Source organism: Gopherus flavomarginatus, chromosome 2, assembly GCF_025201925.1.
Source record: "Gopherus flavomarginatus isolate rGopFla2 chromosome 2, rGopFla2.mat.asm, whole genome shotgun sequence".
NCBI lineage: Eukaryota > Metazoa > Chordata > Testudines > Testudinidae > Gopherus > Gopherus flavomarginatus.
The window spans coordinates 15,303,551-15,326,157 of record NC_066618.1 but is presented as its reverse complement, the minus strand read 5'-3'; the positions used below and the strand labels follow the sequence as shown (position 1 = coordinate 15,326,157).

Below are 22,607 nucleotides of genomic sequence, written 5' to 3'. Positions count from 1 at the left end.
TGAAGAATCTGCCACCAAGAGGCATTCAAATGAAATGCTTTAGAGGTCTACCAAATAAGTGCAGAGTACTTCGAGAAGCTGTTTAATTTCAGACCAGAGTCATACCTACAGAAAATTGCCATTCTCAGCTTGAAACCTAAATCCACATTCCCATTTGAGAACCTATGTGAGATTTCAAGGATTTTTGCTGTATACATAGATGGTGAACAACTCTTTAGTGACTACTGCATCCTGAAAGAAGCACTACCAAAGCTGGAGCCCAATGATGAACTCTCAGTGGACCAGAATTGGGCAAATTCTTTTGACAAATGTGATGCACCAAACCTTTTGAAAATTGTAGAATATGCTTTTGCAATTCCAGTCAGCAAGGCATTTGTGGAGCGAGTGTTCCGCATTATGCAAAACCTCTGGGGCAATGAAAGAAATTGGATGTCTTCAAAACTGGTCAAGTCTGAAATTTGCATCAAGTTCAACCTCAGTGTGTCTTGTGGGGAATTTTATAACTTTGTACTGAAAAACAAAGAACTCTTGAAAGCTGCAAAAATCAAATGGAAAGTACACATGGAAGAAGTAGGAGGTAAGATTTGTATCTTGTCAATATGTTTTAAGAAATGGTAGCATTTTTAAATTACAAAATACAACTATCTGCGTAAGTAAAATATGCATAATCATATCTTATTACTGATTTGATTTGACAAAGCCCTGGCTGGGATGATTTAGTTGGGGATTGGTTCTGCTTTGAGCAGGGGGTTGGACTAGATGACCTCCTGAGGTCCCTTCCAACCCTGATATTCTATGATTCTATGATTTGTACCAAGATCTGGCAGTATGGGTGTTTGACCTAGTCCAATTAAGAAATACGTCTGGTTTTGGTCTGAGGAAAAAGGTGACAACCCTATTAGAAGGTAACTGTCTGAGGGTGGACTTGAACCAAAGCCCTTTAACTGAACCCAGAGTTTTAAAAACAGAAGTCACTGAGACTAAGGGAATCTAATCAGTCTTGGCATATTAGAGATATAAGGGGAGTTGGATTTGATTCTGACTCTGTGCTGCAGTTTAGGAATGTTAGTCTATAAGGTGCCAAAGGATTCTTTGCTGCTTTTATAGATCCAGACTAACACGGCTACCCCTTTGATACTTGTCTCCTCCTGTGTTATTCACACAGGATAATAGAGTTGTAAGAGGCAATCAGTGCAGCCTTTTGTACAATAAGAGCCATATATAGGGTGACTTGCTCAGCTGACCAGGGCACACAGTAAATCCATCTCAGAGTAATAGCTGCACAGACATGCAGTCATCCATTGTACATATTCACAGAGATCACATTGCAGGATTACTTACTGAAACTCATACAAGAGCTCCACATTCTGAAGATGCTACTATTTTATCCGGAGCATTTCCCATTGTTAGAGGACTTAGAGCAATGCTTAAAGGGATCTTTCCCAATACTACAACCGGCCTCAGGTTTCTTCAGATGAGCCTCTCACAGGCTGTGCTCCTGGTTTCCTCACCACAACGGGACAGGCCTTGGAAAACTGCCGTAGGTCTCTTACTTCCCTAACAAGGGCAGGAAGTTATTTATAACCAGTTTTCCCCTTCCTAGCTGGCTTTGCTGCAGCCTGCAGGGAAGAAAACCAAGCATAGGTGGGAGCTGGGCCTGTATTCCCCTTTAAGGCCTAGCTTGCTCTGTAACAGACCTGGATCATATCTTCTTACTTGTGCTATGGGGTCTGAGATAGACTTCAGGGCACCACCAAAGAGACAGCAAACAATAATAATAATAATTCCCAGTAAACACACCAAGGGCCAATAGCCTGGCACTCAGAAATGCTTGGGGTATCTTTCAAGTATTTTAGTGTCTGGAATGTCCAAGCCAATGAAATCCTTTGTGTTTTCAATGGACATTTTCTCTCACAACTCTTCCAAAGTGCTCCAGCTGGAAGGAACAACTGTAGGGCTGAGAGGGTAGCTCTGTCTCAGCCAGGGCAGGTGCAAGGATGTTTTGCGCCCCAGGCAAAACTTCCACCTTGCGGGCCCCCACCCCCAAGCTCTGTGGCAGCTCCCCATCCCCCACCTTCACCCTGAGGCACCCCCCTCCCCGCAGCAGCTCCGTCCGGCCCAGGGAGCCGTGCGGCAGCTCCCTGCCCCAGCTCACCTCTGCTCCGCCTCCTCCCCAAGCCCACCGTCGCCACTCCACTTCTCCCACCTCACAGGTTTGTGGTGCGAATCAGTTGTTTGGCGCCGCAAGCCTGGGAGGCACAGAAGCAGAGCAGGGTGGTGTGATCGGGGAGGAGGCAGAGCAGAGATGAGCTGGGGCAGGGAGTGGTTCCCCTGCATGCCACACCCTCCCCCCTTACTTGCTGCAGGCGGCCCTCCCCGCATCCCCTTACCCCAGGTCCTTCCGCCTAAATGTTGATGACGACCGGGGTGGCCGAAGGTCTGTCCGCCAGGGTCACAACCGAAGGACCCAAAATGCCTGCCGCCCAAATGCTAGTGCCTTAGGTGACCACCTAGGTCACCTAATGGGTTGCACTGGCCCTGGTCTCAGCCCTGCTATTTTGACAGGTTTTCCAAACCTCCTGTGAGTCTATGGGGAAAATCCTTTCTACTTGTTGCATTCCCTGTTGTCCACACACTTGGGAAAGTGTATCCTATTTGAGAGCTTCACCTCACAGCCAGTTGTATGGAGCACTTTGGCTGACTCATCCCGCAACATGTGAGGAAGTATTAACTCTCAGGGCACACCACAAGCACCCCAAGTTCCAGCACCCCACCCTCATCCACCACAAACCAGCAGCTTCAGGGAGTGGGAGGGCTGAGAGCCCCTTGTGCAGGAGAAACTGCCCTGTTCCATCTGAACCAGGGCCAACACAAGGAAGCAGACAGCAGCAGTGACAGCTGTCAGCCCTATTGTCAGCCCTACCCCAGGCATTGGCTGAGACAGGAGCCTCAGAATAACCTGCTGTAGGAAGAAGCCAAGATTCAGCCCCCCCACTGCTGCTTTCAAAGGGGACACTCTGGCTCCTCCCCTAAGCTTGAGATCCCTTCTCACGGAATAACATTTCTGGCAGGACACTATGAGCAATGGTGACGTGACACATTTCCTTTTAAAAACTTAAGGAAAGAATGGAGGGAGGGGAAGAGACTCTGAGTCTGAATCCTCCCTGAGCATCCAGATCTTCAGTCTTTAACACAGTGACTGAAATTCTTGTGATTGTCTGACAGCCACCCTCTGGGCCAGCCCAACTGGTACCTCCAAAGCTAAAAGCATGAGCTGTGACAGCTTGAGCTAGAGAACTAAGGCTTTCTAGCTGCGCCTGTATGAGACTCATACAGATTGGCCCTGTGTCATAGAGCATGTCTATCCTGTAGCACCTCCTCCTGGCCAAGCATGGCACTCCCTCAGGGTCTCTATACCCATGTTTGCTGTCTGTCCCTGGGATTCACATGGGTTAGTCCTCCAGGTGGGTCACTCTCAGGGCTTTGCTTCCCTAGAAGGGTACTGATGTCCAAACAAACAATGCTTGCACAGTGCTTGGACTCCTCTTTAGTCTACTTTCTGAGCTGCCTTTCAGTCTCTCCCCTCTGCGATGGAGCTGCTCCCAGGCTGCTCCCTTCACTAGAGCCTCTCACAGTCTCAATCCCTCTGGGCCACTTTTCCAACTTCCCCACTCTGAACTAGAGTGGTGATTCTCCAGAGTCCTTCCAGACCCTTCTTCAGCACCTTCCACTGGAACCCAGCCTGCTCCCTGTGGTTTTTCCCCAGCCTGATATTTCTCTGCCCTTTTATGAGGCCCTGGTGGTTCAGGCTGTCACCTGATCCAAATTAGTCTAGGCCCAATAAGATGGGAGAGCTAATTATGGCACAGGTAGGGCTGATTACATAGGGCTGGCTAGCCGCAGGCCTCATGGCCTTTAAATGGCCAGGTCACCTGGTCACAACCCATGACACATGCGCAAAATTGTTTTGCAACTCTACCTTAGATTGTAGCTGAAATGAAGATGTCTGCGTGGACTGGCATTTAAAGTATGGTTCAGCTAGGTTCTGAAGCGCGACTGTAAAAACAGAACTGTGGGGTTCCAAATTTGTTTGTCTGTCAATCACATATCAAATGTGCTGAGGTTACAAATGGAAAGATTTCCTAATAACCAGTCCTGCAGAATCAATCTGGGCTCTTTCCTCCTCATATAGCGTGAATAATAAAGGTTCTGCAGGCCAGATTATGCCCCCATTTTACGGGTAATGTAACCCAACTTTTTCCAAAATACACAGTCAGTGGGGATGCACAGGTGTAAACTGAGCTAAATAAAAAAGCCGTTGCTGATGTCCAAGAAGGGTTTGACCTTTATTAAAAAAGCAGTTATGAAAAATTAGCAAATCTGGTGGAAAGCGAGATGGCAGACCTGGTATTACACTACATAGCAACCTCCCATGAATCAGGACTGGGCACTGCTGACAGATGAAGAGAGGAGCTCAAACCCCATACATGGTTATGACCCTATGCTGGATGAGTTGGACCACCTCTGAGTGACACCTGAGGGGTCTCGGTATCCTGTACACTTAAGCAACACTTGTACAGCACGTCATGCTAGTAACATCTCATTGAATTGAACTGACCTAATTTTCCTTTAGCTGTTTTCATGCTGCAGGTTAAGAGCTGTAAAACTGTATTTTTGTCACCAAGGTGAGTAGCTAGGACCATGGATACAGATGTGAGGGGTGAAAGCCTGGCTTCACTGATGTAAGTGGCAAAACTTCCATGGACGTCAGTGGGGCCAGGAGTTCATGCAAGGATTGGATCTCTTGAGTAAGAAAATGACACTGAACATGGTCCCTTTTCAGTGTGGCATGGCACTTTCCAGTGTTCCCACCTCTCACAATTTTGTCACAAGCACTGCACGATTCAATGTTTTTCTTAAAGTCCCAGCTTGTGGAGTCATGTGATTGTGTAAGAACCTCAGTTTTCATTTAATAAAAATCCTTCCAGCCCTCATGGTTTTGAAGAAAAGCTTGAAACGTGACCCAAGCGCACCCTGAAGGCTTAGAAATGGTTTGAAACCTGATGTGATTTTCAGATGGTTATGTTGTGTAACATTGTACAGTCACTTTTCAGAGCAAAAGAACACCCAAGACTGGAAAATCCCAGCTCTCTAGTGAAAGGCACTGTCATATCAATAGAGTCCATAACTGTGATACGCCTACTAACCATGGAACTGAGTTTAAGAACTCCACTCTGGTAAAAGCGCATGGCATGTGAACTGACTCAAACGGCTGGGTTGTCAGCTTGCTAAAATAGCTTATGCGGAGGTGCTGACAAAAACATACCCTCACTGCAGCCCAACACCTTCAGTCCTCACAGGGTTATCAGTGACGTTTGACTTTGAAGCATTTTTCACTTGCTGCCAAGAGCCATTCCACTTGGACTATTTGCTTTCACATGTTTTCCCTTTGACATGGGTGCTATTTCTTTGTCATATGTAAACACTCAGCAGGATATCCATGTTTGTTCTTTGAAAAAAAGGGAATTTATGTCACACCAATATGTACAAATCAACACTAAGAGATTGCCTTTCTCATTTACAATTTCAAGGTTGTTTTTCTGTGTTGTTTTCCTGGCTGTTTTCTCTCTTATTTAACTCACTTTCTGGTCTCTTCTCAGTACAAATACTATTCAGCTGTAAAATTAATTGCTGTGGTCAGCAACACAACACACTTACTGTCACTCTGCAGAAGAGTCCTTTGATACTAGACCTTCACAGTGGCCTGCCTCTGATTACAAAGCCATCAAAATGTCTATTTATTTGTGCCACTACTGCTTTGGCTGAGGTCATTATGAAAATTCTCGCTAAAAACAAAAAAAGTTGCCATAGCTTATTATAGCAGCACTCCCTAAACTGACCTGCACTCATGTTGCACTAGGAATTTAACCCAAACTGTTAACTGCGATCTCTTCAAAGTTGCCCATGAATTTAGCCATACAAATCCCATGAAAGTAAACAGGAACTAAAATCATTGTAAGTATTATGACAATAATCCTTGGGCAACTCTGAAAATGCAGGGCCTGATTCTGAGCTCACACTGATGTTAGCTTCATCGAGTCTCATCTTCCACTGTCTTTGTGTTTTGTGTAGTCATTTACCCACAGGCAAAACAAGCCTAATCCTTGTGTAAAACTGACGTAGCTTTACTGACTTCAGTGAAGTGCCACTGATTTATACCAGCTGAGTATCAGGATCCCCAGCTTTTTCTCATGACTGCTCAGAAGTCAGTAGATGATTTACTCTTCAGAACTACTTCCATCTTGTAAGGAGAATGAGGGCTTGTCTACATGTACAGCTGCACTACTTAAACCCAGCTGTGATTTTAAACCAGTTTTGTTGAACGAGTGCAAAAAACTGTGTGAATACTAATTTCAGTTTAAACCAGGGATAGGCAACGTATGGCATAGGTGCCGAAGGCGGCACGCAAGCTGATTTCAGTGGCACTCACACTGCCTGGGTCCTGGCCCCCAGTCCGAGGGGCTCTGCATTTTAATTTAATTTTAAATGAAACTTAAACATTTTAAAAGCCTTATTTACTTTACATACAACAATAGTTTAATTATATATTATAGACTTATAGAAAGAGACCTTCTAAAAATGTTAAAATGTATTACTGGCACGTGAAACCTTAAATTACAGTGAATAAATGAAGATTCGGCACAGCACCTCTGAAAGGTTGCTGATCCCTGGTTTAAACCAATCTCATTTTGGTGCATCTTAGAGTGCTTAGGAACAAGTCACTCTTAAATCAAAATAAAAGTGTGCAAACCACTATTTGCACTAGTTTAACTAAACTTGTACAAGTCTGTGTGTAGACAAGCCCAGATTCAATCAAAGCAGATAAAATAATCACAATAATCATAACAATATGTAGCAATATGATTAAATAGGGGAAAATCTGTATTATTATCAAGAGGACATCTCAGATGCAAATGTTTTTTACATAATTTAGGCTTGATTCCACATTCCTAGCACACTCCATATTCCTACCAAGTCTACTGGCAAAGACTGGTTGAGATAGAAATGCAGGATTGGTTCTATATATTACTCACTTTGGACAGAAGCTTTTAGGGCTTGATCCAAACAGGGCCGCCCAGAGGATTCAGGGGGTCTGGGGCAAAGCAGGGGAGCTGCGGCGCTTGTACTCACCCAGTGGCGGTCCGAGTCTTCAGCAGCATTTCAGCGGCAGGGGGCCCTTCAGTCGCTTCTCGTCTTCAGCAGCACTGAAGGGCCCCCCACCGCAGAAATGCCTCCGAAGACCCGGAGTGACTGAAAGCCCCCCCCCCACTGCCGAAATGCCAGCTGAAGACCTGGACTACCACTAGGGCAGGGCTCACGGGGCCCCCGAGGGGCCCGAGGCAAATTGCCCCATTTTCCCCTTCACCCCCACCCCCGGGCGACCCTGGATCCAAATCCTCCTGGAGTTAATGGGAGTCTTTGACCTTAACTTAGATTTGGATCTAGCCTTTAACATGCAGCAGTCAGCCTTTCAATGAAAGAATTACTTGAGTGGATTTCATTGATTCTTCACCTCTTAATACATATGAAAAAAGTTGCCCTGCATTTCTCAACCAAATTTGGCTACCGAACAAGACTTGGAGAAACCATGTAAAAGCTGGTGCAATAAAAAAAATAATTTGGCACAGAAAGTATGTGTTATCCTTATTTATTTAATAAAGAAACTTAGTAAACTTGGCTTTTTCCAGATACAAATAGCTTGGTATGTCCTGTGATATTGGCTGAAGTTTTAATATGCTCTTTTTGTAGTTTGATGATTCATGCTGTACTCTTTATTCCGCAGAAAATGGCAGCGCCTGTCATGCTTATAATCAGTTTGCACTGTCTATCAAGTCGCTAACTACAATATCACTACACTGGGAGGTTGTACCACTGATATACTGTGATCGGTATCTCCTTTAGTAAAGACTTGCCGGTTAGGTACCTGATGTTTTTAAGGGAGTCCGATATCTAATACAAATGCAGCAATTACACTTCAGTTCTCAAGAAATGTTCCAGAAAACAATAGAAAATCCAATAGAAAACCAATGTTCCATTTTACAAAGTCCATTTTGAACCCAATTTACAATTTGTTTTTTAGAAAGTTTACTGTAAATATCTATAGTTAAGACCCTCTTCTAGACTCACCTTTTTACAACTTTGGGGTACAACATAGTATATTTTGCAATTGTATTGATATGGTATCGTCTTGTAGTAATTAAAATGATGCTCATCTCAGGGATCCACTGATTGCTGGAAGAGCTTTCTTGTAATATAATCAGTAGCCAGCTAATTTCTTATCACAGCATTCTATTATTTGGCTTTGGTATTATTTATAGTATATTAAGAAGTTACATTTTAATACATCTGCTAAATCAAGTAACAAATAATTTAAAATAATAACAAAATAATGTGAACAACCTATTACCGCATCATGTAAGCTATTCAGTCTTTGGTCTAAAAATATGATTTTTTTCTATATTAAGAAATTCGATGAGCAATACCCATTCAATTAGCATTTTTCCTCCCCCATTTTGTGCTTCAATTTTGAAAAGAAAATAATCCTACTAGTTGTCAATTAATAAATGTGGTTTTGTTTGGCATGTATGTGTATTTACTATTTCATTCAGTTAGAGGCAGCAGCTCGTTTCTAATGATCAATAATTCTCTTTCAAGAGAAAAATTTTTAATCAGTAAGTCATGTTTGAGTGTCAGCCACTCTAAAAACTTGCATGATACACACATATAAATATAAAATATCACATATTCTTTCTGAGTGAAATGTACAATCAGTATAATATTACAGCATAAATTACACAAGGAATCTGTGGAAAGGTTCTCTAACTTGAGAAGTCGTGAGCAAAATTCATTGGGGGGGAGGGAGAAATTCCACTCTGAAAAACATATTTGGAGTAGTTTCCTTAAGTTGGAATCTAATTACATACAAGATTCAAAGGCAACAAAATCCCAGAAGGAAAATCTCTATGGTGTACACCATAAAGAGAGGGTCAGAGACAAGAGAGAATGATAATAATAATACTTACAGAGTGCCTTGCACCCTCAGAGTGCTTTGCAGCCATTAATTAATTCTTACAACACTCCTGAGAGGTAGATAAGTATTATTATCCCCATTTTATAGATGGGTAAACTGAGGCACAGAGCGGTTTCAATTATTTACCTAAAAATCACACAGCAAGAATTAGGACCAGACCACAGGTGTCCTGACACCAAGTCCCCTGAATAACCAATTGACCACTTGCAAAACTGAATGCCTGAAACACCTCTCATTGGATGAAGAAAATAATAATAATAATTGGAGATATATCAATCTCCTAGAACTGAAAGGGACCTTGAGAGGCCATCAAGTCCAGCCCCCTGCCTTCACTAGCAGGGCTGAGTACTGATTTTGCCCCAGCTCCCTAAGTGGCCCCCTCAATGACTGAACTCACAACCCTGGGTTTAACAGGGGAATGCTCAAACCACCGAGCTATCCCTCCCCCCTATATTAACATATATGTAGTCATATTATCTTATGTGTTTTCTTCACATATTCTGACTCATTTTGTCAACACATGATGTGGTCACAGGAAAATTTCATTGTAACATGGTCTTGTGGCTGGATAGCTAAGATTCTCAGTAACAACTCCATGTGGATTTTGACACCTTTATAATCCAGAATGTAACTAAATGTCAACTACAGTACACCTTAAATACATTCTTGATAATTCTTTTTCTGCAAGGTGAAAAACATGTCTACTATTCCTTGTGGTGCAATTGCTCATTACAGACTTCTCAGGCAAGACCTCCCATGAAGACCCACCAAACTCAAATACCATCATATTTGAAAATAACAAAGAGAGGACTTTTCTGTAATCATGGACTTGTCTCTTTATACTTCACACAGACACTTCCTCACATTTTGCCAAAGCTGGAAGGTTGATAATAGATTACATTTTTTTTACAGTATAAAACCACTAAAAATGTCTGCTCCTAACGCACTTATAATGGGACCCCATTGCTGTTACATGTTTGGCCTGAGACTGATTGGTATTTCACATGCAAATATTCCTCTGCCTGCCTGCAAAAAGGAAGGTTCCCCAGTAATCTAAACACAGCCTCCAGCAGTGTGAAAAATAGAAACCAAGAAGGGACTCTATATATCAGAACTTTTGTACAAACCCATCCCGCCCCATTGATAACACTGTAACAATCCTCCCGCACTGTACAACCTGCATCAAAGCATTAGAGAGTAATATTGATGCATAGAGCTTGCAGTAAGCATGATTAGCTCCATGTCATTGGAGAAAACATCCTATCCCACTCACTCAACAGAAAATCTATCTGGATACTTAGTGCTTTAGGGCACTTTACATCAGATTACAGGGTCATAACCTATTTCTAAGAGAGTTTGATTACAACAAGCAAAGCACATTCTTGAAACATACTAAAAAATTAGTACTTTTATTAATAGTTTTACAAGTAGCATCCATTACTGTCTGATTTCCTGTAGGGTAGAACAAACCATTTCTCTCATTATTTGCCATCACTTTTTTCCTCCTCATTTTTTTTATTACTTATGACAAGCAGTTACATGTCCCAAAGGGGAGGTCATATATGTTGTTGATTAAATATTTTATTTTGCAACAACTTTCCTCTGTGAATGATGGGAGTCCCACCAATTAGTGTTACCTTGGTTCAGAGTTTAACATGTCGGGTGTAAGGATCATCTATCTCCATGGAAAAAGAGACAATTATTTGATTTAAGTAAAAAAATATCAAATATAATAAATTTATGAAAGACCATTCACAACATATACAGCAAGTGTTACATTTTGCTACAGCAGCTGTGATATATTTTTTTTCTTTTTAGAATGCAAGGTCATACATTGCCATAAGTAAACACACTAATATGAGTAAGATCTTAAATGAATGTTTACAGCCTGGCTTTATCTGTGGTTAGATATACACTGTGTTTACTGTTTTACAGTCTAGCATATTCATAATCACACCATTGATATAACAGCTATGACCCTGCACAGATTCTTCCTGTGCATATATAAACATTGAGCAATGGTGAAAAGAGCAGGGTCAAAGGTTATAACTTATCGACTCCCATAGTTAAGGGTAAAAACTCCATTGTTTATTTTGCAACTAATATTTAATAAGAAGGCTGCGTCAATTGTTGTGTAGTTACAGCATTACATTCTGTAAACAATATTTTAAAGCATTCTAAACAAACATTTAGACAATTGATTCTTTCTCTCTGTCTGGAGATAGCAGATAATCTACAGGTTCATCACTTTTGCTAGAGTCTGTCATCTTTAGCTGGAGGTTGTCACTAGTGGCTCTGGTGACACTGTCATAGGATGGAGGGAAAGATGTTGAAGACACAGTTTCTGATTTGTCTGTTGGCCTACCATAATTTTCATTCATCATGAATGCAATAAGACCTTCTTTCTCAGGTGCCTCACCTTCAAGCATGTTGCCACCACAAGCCTGGTGACGGTATAAGAAAGAGGCCTGCTTCAAGGAGCGTTGAAACAAATGACTTCTGTAGGCCCTCTGGATAATAATGGCAGAAACCTCCTCTTGTTTCCGTCTGAGTGTGGTTGTGATTGGTTCATAAGAAATTTTAGATGGATTGGCAGCCATAAACTTTTCCTCCATCTGTATTTTAAGGGCATCCATTTCCCCAGTTTCTCCTAGTACCCGTTTGGTAAAAGCAAATAAAATATCCAAGCAGTGGATCCTATCTCCACTGACCATGGGAAGGTCCATGGCTATGAGTTTAATTTTGTTTGGTTTTGCTATGCGTAAAGGTTCTGCCAGAGCATCTGCGAAGTCTGAAAGCACAGAATACTCAATAAATTGAGTCGCTTCAGGATCAAACTTCTCCCAGATTTCATAAAACATATCAAAGTCATCTTCGCCTAGAGGCTCCGTACTTTCCTCAGTGGCTACGCTGAAGTTCTCTAAAATAATGGCTATGTACATGTTTACAACAATGAGAAATGATATAATGATATAAGTAACAAAGAATAGAATCCCTACAGCAGGGCTTCCACAGTCTCCCTTTGAACCATTTGCATTTTTTAGGTTCGGATCACAATATGGCGGTCCAGTGTTTAAAATAGGATTGAGAAGACCGTCCCAGCCAGCAGAGGTTGTAATTTGGAAAAGACAGAGCATGCTGTTAGCGAAGGTTTGGAAGTTGAACATGTCATCAATCCCATGCTCCTTTTTAACATAGGCAAAATTAGCCATTCCAAAAATGGCATAAATAAACATGACCAGAAAAAGGAGGAGACCAATGTTGAACAGAGCAGGAAGGGACATCATTAAGGCAAAAAGGAGAGTTCTAATTCCTTTGGCTCCCCGTATAAGTCTTAGGACTCGGCCAATCCGAGCCAAGCGAATGACTCTGAAGAGCGTAGGAGAGAAAAAATATTTTTGAATGATGTCAGAAAGCACGGTACCTGTAAGAAAAAAATAAAAAAATAACCAATTAATACATGGGCAGCAATTCTAGATGTGCTCATAAAATGATAATTCCAGATTACCAACAAGAACTATTAACATTCCCCCAATTGTCCACCTAACTGCGCCTTTGCCTTCTCCTAGAGCAGAGGTTCTCAACCAGGGATCGGGGTGCCCTGGGGGGGCTGTGAGCAGGTTTCAGGGAGTCCATCAAAACAAACCAGAGATCAGGGTCAGTGTTAGATTTCCTGGGGCCCAGCGCAGAAAGCCAAAGTCCAAGCTACTTAAGGCTGACGCCAAAGCCTGAGTTTCAACTTTGCAGGGCCAAAGGCAATTGCCCTGCTTGCTACCTCCTAACGCCGGCCCTGGCTTTTAATCTACTGGGTATGCAGAAAAACAGTGGTTGTGGCACAGGCGGGCTGTGGAGGTTTTTATAGCATGTTGGGGGGAGCCTCAGAAAGAAAAAGGTTGAGAACCCCTGTCCTAGAGGAAACACAGCTAAGGGGCTAATGGATTGATTGGATTTCATGCCCAATCAATCCTCAGGCTCTTTGCTGAGTCTGCAGTCAAAGATGTCAACGAAAGTGATAGTTTTTATGACATGGACACCTGCCTATTAGAAATTGGGACTGAGATTATCAGTTCAATGAATACAGGCCACAAGTAGTGTGACAAAATTCCTCCTCCACCTTAGTGGGTCCTGCGCTTATTGGCAGATTTGCTCACCTCAGTGATCTTCTCCTCTGGTGGAACCCACAGTCTGGGTCAGCTCCTCCTGTGTCTGATCAGGAGCTGGGAGGGGAACCCAAGCCCACCCTCTACTCCAGGTTCTAGCCCAGGGCCCTGTGGATCACAGATGTCTAGAGTGCCTCCTGTAAGAGCCACATGACAGCTACAACTCCCTGGGCTACTTCCCCATGGCCTCCACCAAACACTTTCTTTATCCTCACCACAGGACCTTCCTCCTGGTGTCTGATAACGCTTGTCCTCCTTAGTCCTCCAGCAGCACACCCTCTCCCTCTCAGCTCCTTGCACCTCTTGCTCCCAGCTCCTCACACGCACTTCCTCTCCTCTGGCTTCCACCACCCCCGCCTGACTGGAGTGAGCTCCTTTTTAAACCCAGGTGCCCTGATTAGCCTGCCTTGATTGGCTGCAGGTGATCTAATCAGCCTGTCTGCCTTAATTGGTTTTAGCAGGTTCCTGATTACTCCAATGCAGGCCCTGCTCTGATTACTCAGGGAGCAGAAAACTACTCATTCAGTGACCAGTATATTTGCCCTCTACCAGACTCCTGTACCCCACTGGTCTGGGTCTGTCACAGTAGTTATAGCTTTCAGTCACTACCATTTGAGCCACTGCTCCTGAGGTGAAAGACTATAATACCCCAGTGTTCATCTCTCCTGACCAAATTTACTTTAACAAAAAAGTATAAAGTAACATGAATATCTTTAGGAGATATGAGCGTTAAATGCTGGTTTTAATGGAAATAATCTCTAGAATGTTCCTTAGTTACTCTTGTTCATTTGATCAGTCATTCATCTCAAATGGTATCATTTTCCCAACTGTTACTTTCTTTTTAATTGGCAGTTCACAGTCGGATTGTAAACTCTCGGGGGCAGGGACTGTTGTTTTATTCTGTGCCTGTACATCACCTAGCATAATGGGGTTCTGGTCCATGACTGGCTCTGCGAGGCACTACTGCGATACAAATAATAAATAATAAAAATAATGGCCCAAGTGCCTTTGGACTTTTCCTCTTACACCCTGACACATTGCAACTACTAATCCTGTGACTGCCATTTCTCTAACACACCCTCCTATGTTCCTATCAGCCACTAAATGCCCACTGAAATCAATGCCAGGGCATGTGAAGGTGTTACTTATTACTTTCAGCAGTATGGCATGTATGTCCTATCTGGATGTATCTGTTATGTTCAGCATGCCCAAACTCTCTACCTTTGCCTGGTCATGCCACGTTTGATTGTTATGCGGTGTTATTTTGATAGGATTTAAATCTAATTAAAATATTTAGGAACCAATCCCGTAAGTGGCTCTCCCATTGGTGGAACTGAGCGTACCCAATGCCTCGCTGCAGGTGCTCAGCACCACATTGCAAAAAGCATTTAATACAGTCCAAACACATCTCTCTTTCCACCTTTTATTTGTTCAGTTTTGGGAAAAAGACATGTCTGCCATTGACTGTTACCTACCCACAATGGATAGAATCACAACAACAAAATCAAATATGTTCCAGCCATTGGTGAAATAGTAGTGTCTTAAAGCCAACATTTTGATGCCGCACTCTGCAGTGAAGATGGCAACAAAGAGCATGTTGATTTTATGAAGGATGTTCACTTTTTCTAGACTCTGGTCATCCGTTTCCACCATCATGGTGACCATGTTAAGGCAGATGAGAATCATGATGGAGACATCAAAGGCTTGTTTTGAGACTATGTCAAAGATAAAACCTTGGTATTTGTTCTGAAACAAATAAAAGGATCATTAGTGTTAGTTACGAGACTCAAATCATATAAAATGATATCATTCCCTCCCCTTGCAACTGGAATCCAGAAGAAAATATGTCACAGTTTCCACATGGACCATTGTAAATGTAAAGGGGATGATGGATTGGTTGGATTTTCATGCTCATGCAATCCTAAGGCTCTTCGCTGAATCTACCAACAATCATGTCAACAGTAGTGGTAGCTTTTATGAATGGCAACCTGTTTATTACAAATTGGGACTGAGATCCCCAGTTCATTTAATATAGGCCACAATAGATAATTGTGTAACATCATTCATGAATTTGACCCCAAATCATCATTGTAGTGCAGTGGTGATTATAAGACACACAATTCACTACACTTTCAAACAATGGCTGAATCAAACAGATTATATTAAAAAAGGGCATTTTTTTTCCAGGGGATTGTATTCACTCGATGAAAGACATTCACTGAATATACATATTTCAATTGGAATAACCTAGATATTCTCACCAGTGGCCTTGGGATGGGTTTTTGGGGTTTCTTGGAGCCCAGTTTTTTCATCGCATTATAATACTTTTTCTGTTCCTCTGTCATAAAGATATCTTGCCCACCTAAGTATAGAGAGATAAAGCTACTATTACTTTCGTTGAATGATAAGTATTATTGCAATGTAAACTAAGTTTGAGGTATTGGGAGTCTCCATCCTTTTCTGTTTTCTTCCTTTTAATATCGAATAAGTGCCTAATGGGGTGTAGTACTGTAGTACTGTAAGTAGTTATCCACATTAAGGCAGAAGGCAGGAGTTAGTGGGCAGCAAGGATGAATAGTGATTCACGGCAAGACTGTGACATCTTGGTTTGGGTACATGGGGTGAGGGACGATGCTAGGAGTTTCATCCATCCTTCGCTTTGTAAATAAAAGGCTAATCACAATCATATTTCTCAGGGGGATGTAACAACAGCTCCATCCCTGAGTGCACACTGCCCCAAAGGTGGAAGGGGAGGACCGGCTGCAACATTCTAAAGGATGGTGACCACTTGAATACACCATCCCCTGCACACTGGGGATTTTGGGAAGGCATGTGTCCCTGAGGCACAATTAATCCCTGAGGTTCCCCTGGGCTGGTGCTGTTAAACACTGCTTCCTGATTAGGGAGAGTGCAATCTAATTCCCAGTGTTTTCAGAGCACTGGCCCTGCATAGAGATAAAGGGCTGCTCATAGACTCATAGACTCACTTTAAGGTCAGAAGGGACCGTTATGATCATCTAGTCTGACCTCCTGCACAATGCAAGTCATACAATCTCATCCATCCACGTCTATAACAAACTCCTAACCTATGTCTGAGTTATTGAAGTCCCCAAATTGTGGTTTGAAGACCTCACGCTGCAGAGAATCCTCCAGCAAGTGACCTGTGCCCTATGCTGCAGAGGATGGCGAAAAACCTCCAGGGCCTCTGCCAATCTGCCCTGGAGGAAAATTTCTTCCCGACCCCAAATATGGTGATCAGTTAAACCCTGAGCATGTGGGCAAGACTCACCAGCCAGCACCCAGGAAAGAATTCTCTGTAGTAACTCAGATCCCATCCCATCTAACATCCCATCCCAGACCACTGGGTGTACTTACCTGCTGATAATTTGGCAATTGATCTTTGATTAATTGCCAAAATTAGGCTATCCCATCATACCATCCCCTCCATAAACTTATCAAGCTTAGTCTTAAAACCAGATATGTCTTTTGCCCCCACTACGCCCCTTGGAAGGCTGTTCCAGAACTTTACTCCTCTAATGGTTAGAAACCTTTGTCGAATTTCAAGTCTAAACTTCCTAGTGTCCAGTTTATATCTATTTGTTCTTGTGTCTACATTGGTACTAAGCTTAGATAATTCATCTCCCTCCCTAATATTAATCTCTCTGATATATTTATAAAGAGCCATCATATCTCCCCTCAACCTTCTTTTGGTTAGGCTAAACAAGCCAAGTCTCCTACTGTACTGCTGCTGCAACTGTGAATTTGTAACGTAATGCAAGATGGTTCCTAAGGATATTCTGTTAATCGAGATGCTAGACTGGCTGTGCTGCTGCTTCTAAATCCATTTCTACTGCCCCTCTATATAGCAGTCATAAGGGGCTATACAGCATATATAGTACTTATCTTTTTCTTTTGTTGGTTAAAATTGTCAATAATGACGCCGATGAAGAGATTCAATGTGAAGAAAGACCCGAAGATGATGAAAATCACAAAGTAGAGGTACATGTATAAATTATATTCCCATTCAGGTTGCTCCTCACACTGCAAATATAAAAGGCAAATGTAAAAAGAAGAGGGAGAAAAACTGTGCCATCACCACACACATCAAAAGATTAAAAACAAACTCCCTCAATAACACAGAAAATATCCAAGTTAAGTACCCATTCAGTGTTTAAGCATTCAGTGCTTGCCATTACAAGGTCACCATTGGTATCTGAAATACCACGATCATTTCAGTTGCACTTTATAATACTGCCATTATGATCACATCATTACACTGTATTTTCAGTGGAAATATAGAGTGTAATTCATGTACTTAATCTTTGGTTAGAAGATTTTGTACTGGGTGCATGTATAAAAAAGTGCAACTTCAGAATATATCCACCGTAATGCATTCAATATGAAATAAAAAGGGGGAACAAATAAATCAATCTTCTTGCTATACTCCTGCTTATATGAACAGGTGGTAATCATGGATATTAATAGAATAACTGTTACGAGAGAAATTGATTTAACAACAGCGATCTTGTGCACTTAGCCACCAGAAGTTGAAAGCAAGGGCACCACAGAGTCAAGAAAAATCTGGCCTTGGCTTAGGCAGACAGAACAAAAACAACTACACAATTGCAGTGTTACTAACTAAGATAGATAAAGTGAAAGGGCAGATTCATGAAAATGAGGATGGGAGAAGAGGGAAATTGTGAATGGCTGACCTTGTTTTGGGTGGGCCTGCATTTGTAAGTTTCTTGCTGAAATTGCTTTGCTGATAAGTAAAATAATGAATTATTATTCGCTGTTGATAGCGAGATTGTTAGCCTATTAGGAACCCTTATGAATTATGTGGTTGGTCAGGAGAAAACCTATAAAGAGTTTAGTTAGAGAGTGTACTTTGGAGAAGCCTGGAAGAAGTTCTTTTGACTGGATTTCTATGAGCTTGGGAGTCTGACAACAAAACTCCAGCTGCAGAAGGCAGGCTGGCCACCGGAACCCTGCAACTGGCCCTCAACACTACCTCAGACTTTGGGTAACTCTGTTTGGGGTGCTTCTAGACCAGGGGTGGGCAAATGTTTTGGGCCGAGGGCCACATCTTGATGGGGAAATTGTACGCAGGGCTGGGGCAGGGAGTTGGGGTGCAGGAGGGAGTGTGGAGTGCGTGAGGGGTGCGGTATGCAGGAGCAGGCTCAGGGCAAGGGACTGGGGCAGAGGAGGGGGTGCAGGGTGTATGAGGGAGCTCAGAGAAGGGGGTTGGGGTGCAGGAGGGGGCTCAGGGCAGGGGTGCAGGTGGGGTGCGGACTGCGGGAGGGGGCTCACGGCAGGGGGTTGGGGTGCAGGAGGGGTGTGGGGTGTGGCAGGGGGCTCAGAGAAGGGAGTTGGGTGCAGGAGTGGTGCGGGCTGTATGAGGGGGCTCAGGACAGGGAGTTGATGTGCAGGAGGGGTGTGAGGTGCAGGCAGGAGGCTTAGGGCAGGGAGTTGAGGGGCGGGGTGCAGGTGGAGTTCGGGCTCCAGCCTGGTGCCACTTACCTAAAGCAGCTCCGGGGTGGCAGTGGTGCACACCAGGACCAGAGCAAGCTCCCTGCACCCCTGCCCTGTCCCCGGCCCCGTGCTGCTCCAGGAAGCGTTGAGGCCCTAGGGGGATGGGGGGCTCCACATGTGCTGCCCTTGCCGTGCCCCCATGTACCTCCCCCGAAGCTCCCATTAGCTGCAGTTCCCCGTTCCCGGCCAATGGGAATAGGGGTGTGTGTGTGTGCCTGGAGGCAAGGACAACGCACGGAGTCCTCTGCCCCCCAACCTGAGGACCACCGGGAAATGGTGCCGGCCACTTCTGGGAGTGGTGCGGGGACCCCGGCGCCACAGGGGACAATCCTGTGCGCCGGATCTGGCCCACAGGCCGTAGTTTGCCCACCCTTGTTCTAGACTATTGCAAGCTTTGATGTGTGCTTTGTACTCAGTAAAAACAAGGACTTTTGAATGAAAGCACTCTTGCGTGTACCAATCATTTATCAGATGGAGGTGCTGTGTCCCCCACTGATTTATTTCCTGACACCGTCTGGAAAACAAAGATTTGTTACCATAGCTTTGGGTTCAGATAACCCGGTCAACATAACCACAGTGTAATTACATTTTAATTGCAATGTAATTGCAATGTTCAGTCACTTTAGTATAAACTACAGTATAGTTAGAGTCCATCTATTTTAAACAATACACCTTCTTTCTTTTGCTAAGAAGAGAAAATCATTGTGAAAGCTGTTTTCTGTCTGTTGGTAAATGTTAATTTCTTTATGGTGACCACGGCATATGGATCATTTAATCACAACTTCCACTTAATACAACACATCTTGCAACAAAAAATAAGATCTATGGAAAATCTAAAGATCCATTCATCTTTGTGAGTTTCAGGTTTGTATTCACCTTTATATTGAGCTTTCTGTCTGGCTTAAACAGATTGGAAAACTGAATTCTAAGGCAGTATGAGGTGTAATGTAAATCAACATAGCTCCATTATGTCAATTTATGCCAGCCGAGGATCTGCTCCCTCCAAATGTCAGTCTCCTGCTGCAGGAGAGGAGGTCAGTTAACTGTCACCTGGAAGTTATTTGTGTCCTGAGTTGGGCCCCAGGTTTAAATATTTTTAAAATATTCTTGTACTCTAAATAGTTACATTTCCAAAGTGATCCATAATATAAACCCCACTACACAAATGATGGTACATGTCCTACACCCATTTCAGTTACTCTACATTTCACTAGCACATTAGACAAAAATCTGCCCTAAGTTAAACTTGGGGCATCCCCAGAGAAGTCAAGTGAGTTGCACATAGGTAGTTTTGCTGTTAACCAGCCAGAATGGTGCAAAATTCAACTAAACAGGAAAGAAGGATGCAAGAAGAAAGCATTTAATTTGAGTGACCTACCCCTCGTGAATCTACTGCTGCATACATAATATCCATCCAACCTTTAAATGTTGCCTAGGAAAAAACAATAACACATAATTAGGAAAATCATAAGCCTATTATGTTCAAATGGTTACACTACTGCTTTGTGTTTTTTCTAGAAAATATTACGGTAAGCATATTCATCATTGTTAATAAATTGCTTTTTTTAAAAAGCAAAATATACCCATTAATTTTTCTTTACATAGGTACTTGAGATCACACGGAGGTGGTTTTCCTTTCTGGGTTCTCTTATTCATGCAATTTTTTTCTTTTCTTTCTTGAAATTTTTAGTGGTAAAATAATGGCTTTTTTTTTTTTAGGCAATTAAATCTCCAGAATTCAGATCAGCTTCTTTCTGCAGGTAAGAAATTGAAGTAAATGGGAAATACCAATGTGTCACTGCAGAATAAAAACATGCCTGGTTGATTACAGGAAAAAACAAAACATGGCCTTGTTTCTTGCACCTGGCTGAGCTCCATTCAGTTCAGACCCAAGGAGGTGGGAGGGAAGGGAGCTTTATCCTATCTTTGCTGCTTCCTGATTCAGAGGCTAGCAAGGGATCTGTTCTGATAGCTGGAACCTGCTGGATCAGAGGTACTTTGGCCACGTCTCTTTCTCCTCGCTACTTCCCTTATAACCCAGACCCAGAGGGAATGAGATCGGCCACAATGCAGGATGACTAGGACCTGCTATGAGGTTACAAACATGACCTTTTCAACCATCATCTCACATTGCTTTAGCATTAGAAAGATTCTGAAGACCTAGGGCCCAACTACAGACCCTTTATTCATGTTGGTGAGCACTGTCTGTCTTCTGTGTGCATTCACTGTGAAGCTCCAATTCTGCTCTCATGGAGTAAATCAGGGGTAACACTATGAAAATCAATAGAGTCACATTGTAGCATAAGTAAGAGCAAAATCAGGCTCCCAGTGTCTGTTCAGCTTTGAGGGGAGTCATTGAAAGCTGTGAATGTGCAGGTGCATATTAAGCTCAGCAGACAGGATGATGGGAAAGTTTTAAAGAACATGCTCCCATTTTACACAGTTGCTCAGGATTACATTTCATTTAAAAAATGCACATAGAAAGATAAGGTTTGTGCAAAGAACACAGAATAGTCTGGAGATAAGCCATTACAGAGGTTTCACTGCTGATTATGGCTCTGTAGAGGGATTTTTTTTTTGCACTGAAACTTGAATAAAACAACATTTCTTAAAAAAACAAAAAAATATGTTTGGCCAGTGATTTTTGTGTCCCTGGTGCTAGGAATAAGGATATGTATTTTAATAGGGACTTCCATCCTTGCTCTGCTCCCCACACTTGTTGACACACCAGGGAAGTTACAAGGCCTAGTTCTCACTTACCTTACTGCTCTGCCAATATAAAGAGGCCTTAAAGTGGGTGTGAATGTAATTTAAGGCCCTTTCAAGCTTCCAGTGCAGTGTAAAAGGGTCTTGGTGTAGCCCCTCAGAATGAAAATGTGGCCCACAATCCTATTTCTAGAATATCAAAATCTACTGCCATGATACTAACCTGGCACAACATTGGGCCTAATTCTGGCCTAAATTATGCTGGTTTTACACCAGTGTAATTCCACTGAACCTGATTCTCATTTTACTTACACCAGTATAAAGTGGGAGTAAATCAATGGATTTACACTGCTTTTAAAATTGGTGTGAGGGAAGAATCAGACACATTTACTTCCACAATGTCACCTCAACTTACAACAGTGTACTAAGAGCAAGAGTGCAGGAGATCAGAACCATTTCCAACATATTTTAATATCTTGAGGAAAATTGGGTTGAATTTTTTATTGTGTCATCTAAGCACATAATTTCAGATAATGCTAATTGGAATTTTGTGTATTCCCTTCAGCCCTTTGTGTTCAGCCAGGTATATCCAAAGTACTTTTTCAAAAACTCCATTATATATACTCCATTATTAAATTAAATCTTTAAGATAATGCATCTATTCTTGCTTTTAAATCCTGCTTAGCCAATGGAAAATTCATAGAGAGGTCAATACAATTTATTTTTAATGAATATATATATAAAACTGTATTTATAATGTTGTACCCATTCTCATCCACTGGATAAAACGGATTAACTACTGAAAATCAGCACCTTTTGGAAAATCTGTATAACTGTTCAGAGAATCAGAGAAGAGTTTAGAGGGCAGGTGATGTGATCAGTGGTTTCATTGAAACAAATGATTATTTAACCCTGTCATGTTGACCCCTCTCAGCTGCTCTAATGGGTTCTTTTTTGCTGCTCTTTTTCTAATTCCATGAAAGGCTTTCTAGTCTTCTTATTGTCACTTTCCACTTACAGGTCAATCTGCTGCTCAGAGAGGCTGGGATTGGAGGAAATAAGAGGTCACACTCTGTCAATGACAGCAGAAAAGATATGCTTACAAATGGATATGATCT

General features: G+C 42.5%; 1 protein-coding gene across 3 annotated transcripts in view; it reads right to left on the bottom strand.

Annotated features, from left to right (window-relative positions):
* Nucleotides 1-7,744: 7,744 nt before the first annotated feature.
* LOC127045478 (sodium channel protein type 5 subunit alpha-like) overlaps nucleotides 7,745-22,607 on the bottom strand; it is a 365,137-nt gene continuing 350,274 nt past the window's right edge. For all 3 annotated transcript variants that reach the window (XM_050941520.1, XM_050941519.1, XM_050941518.1), the window contains 5 exons: nucleotides 20,162-20,215; nucleotides 17,151-17,292; nucleotides 15,513-15,613; nucleotides 14,727-14,997; nucleotides 7,745-12,515 (listed from right to left, as the gene is read on the bottom strand). In XM_050941520.1, coding sequence (XP_050797477.1) covers nucleotides 11,281-12,515; nucleotides 14,727-14,997; nucleotides 15,513-15,613; nucleotides 17,151-17,292; nucleotides 20,162-20,215 — 1,803 coding nt within the window. In that variant the 3' untranslated portion in view covers nucleotides 7,745-11,280. The remainder of the gene's footprint in view (nucleotides 12,516-14,726; nucleotides 14,998-15,512; nucleotides 15,614-17,150; nucleotides 17,293-20,161; nucleotides 20,216-22,607) is intronic.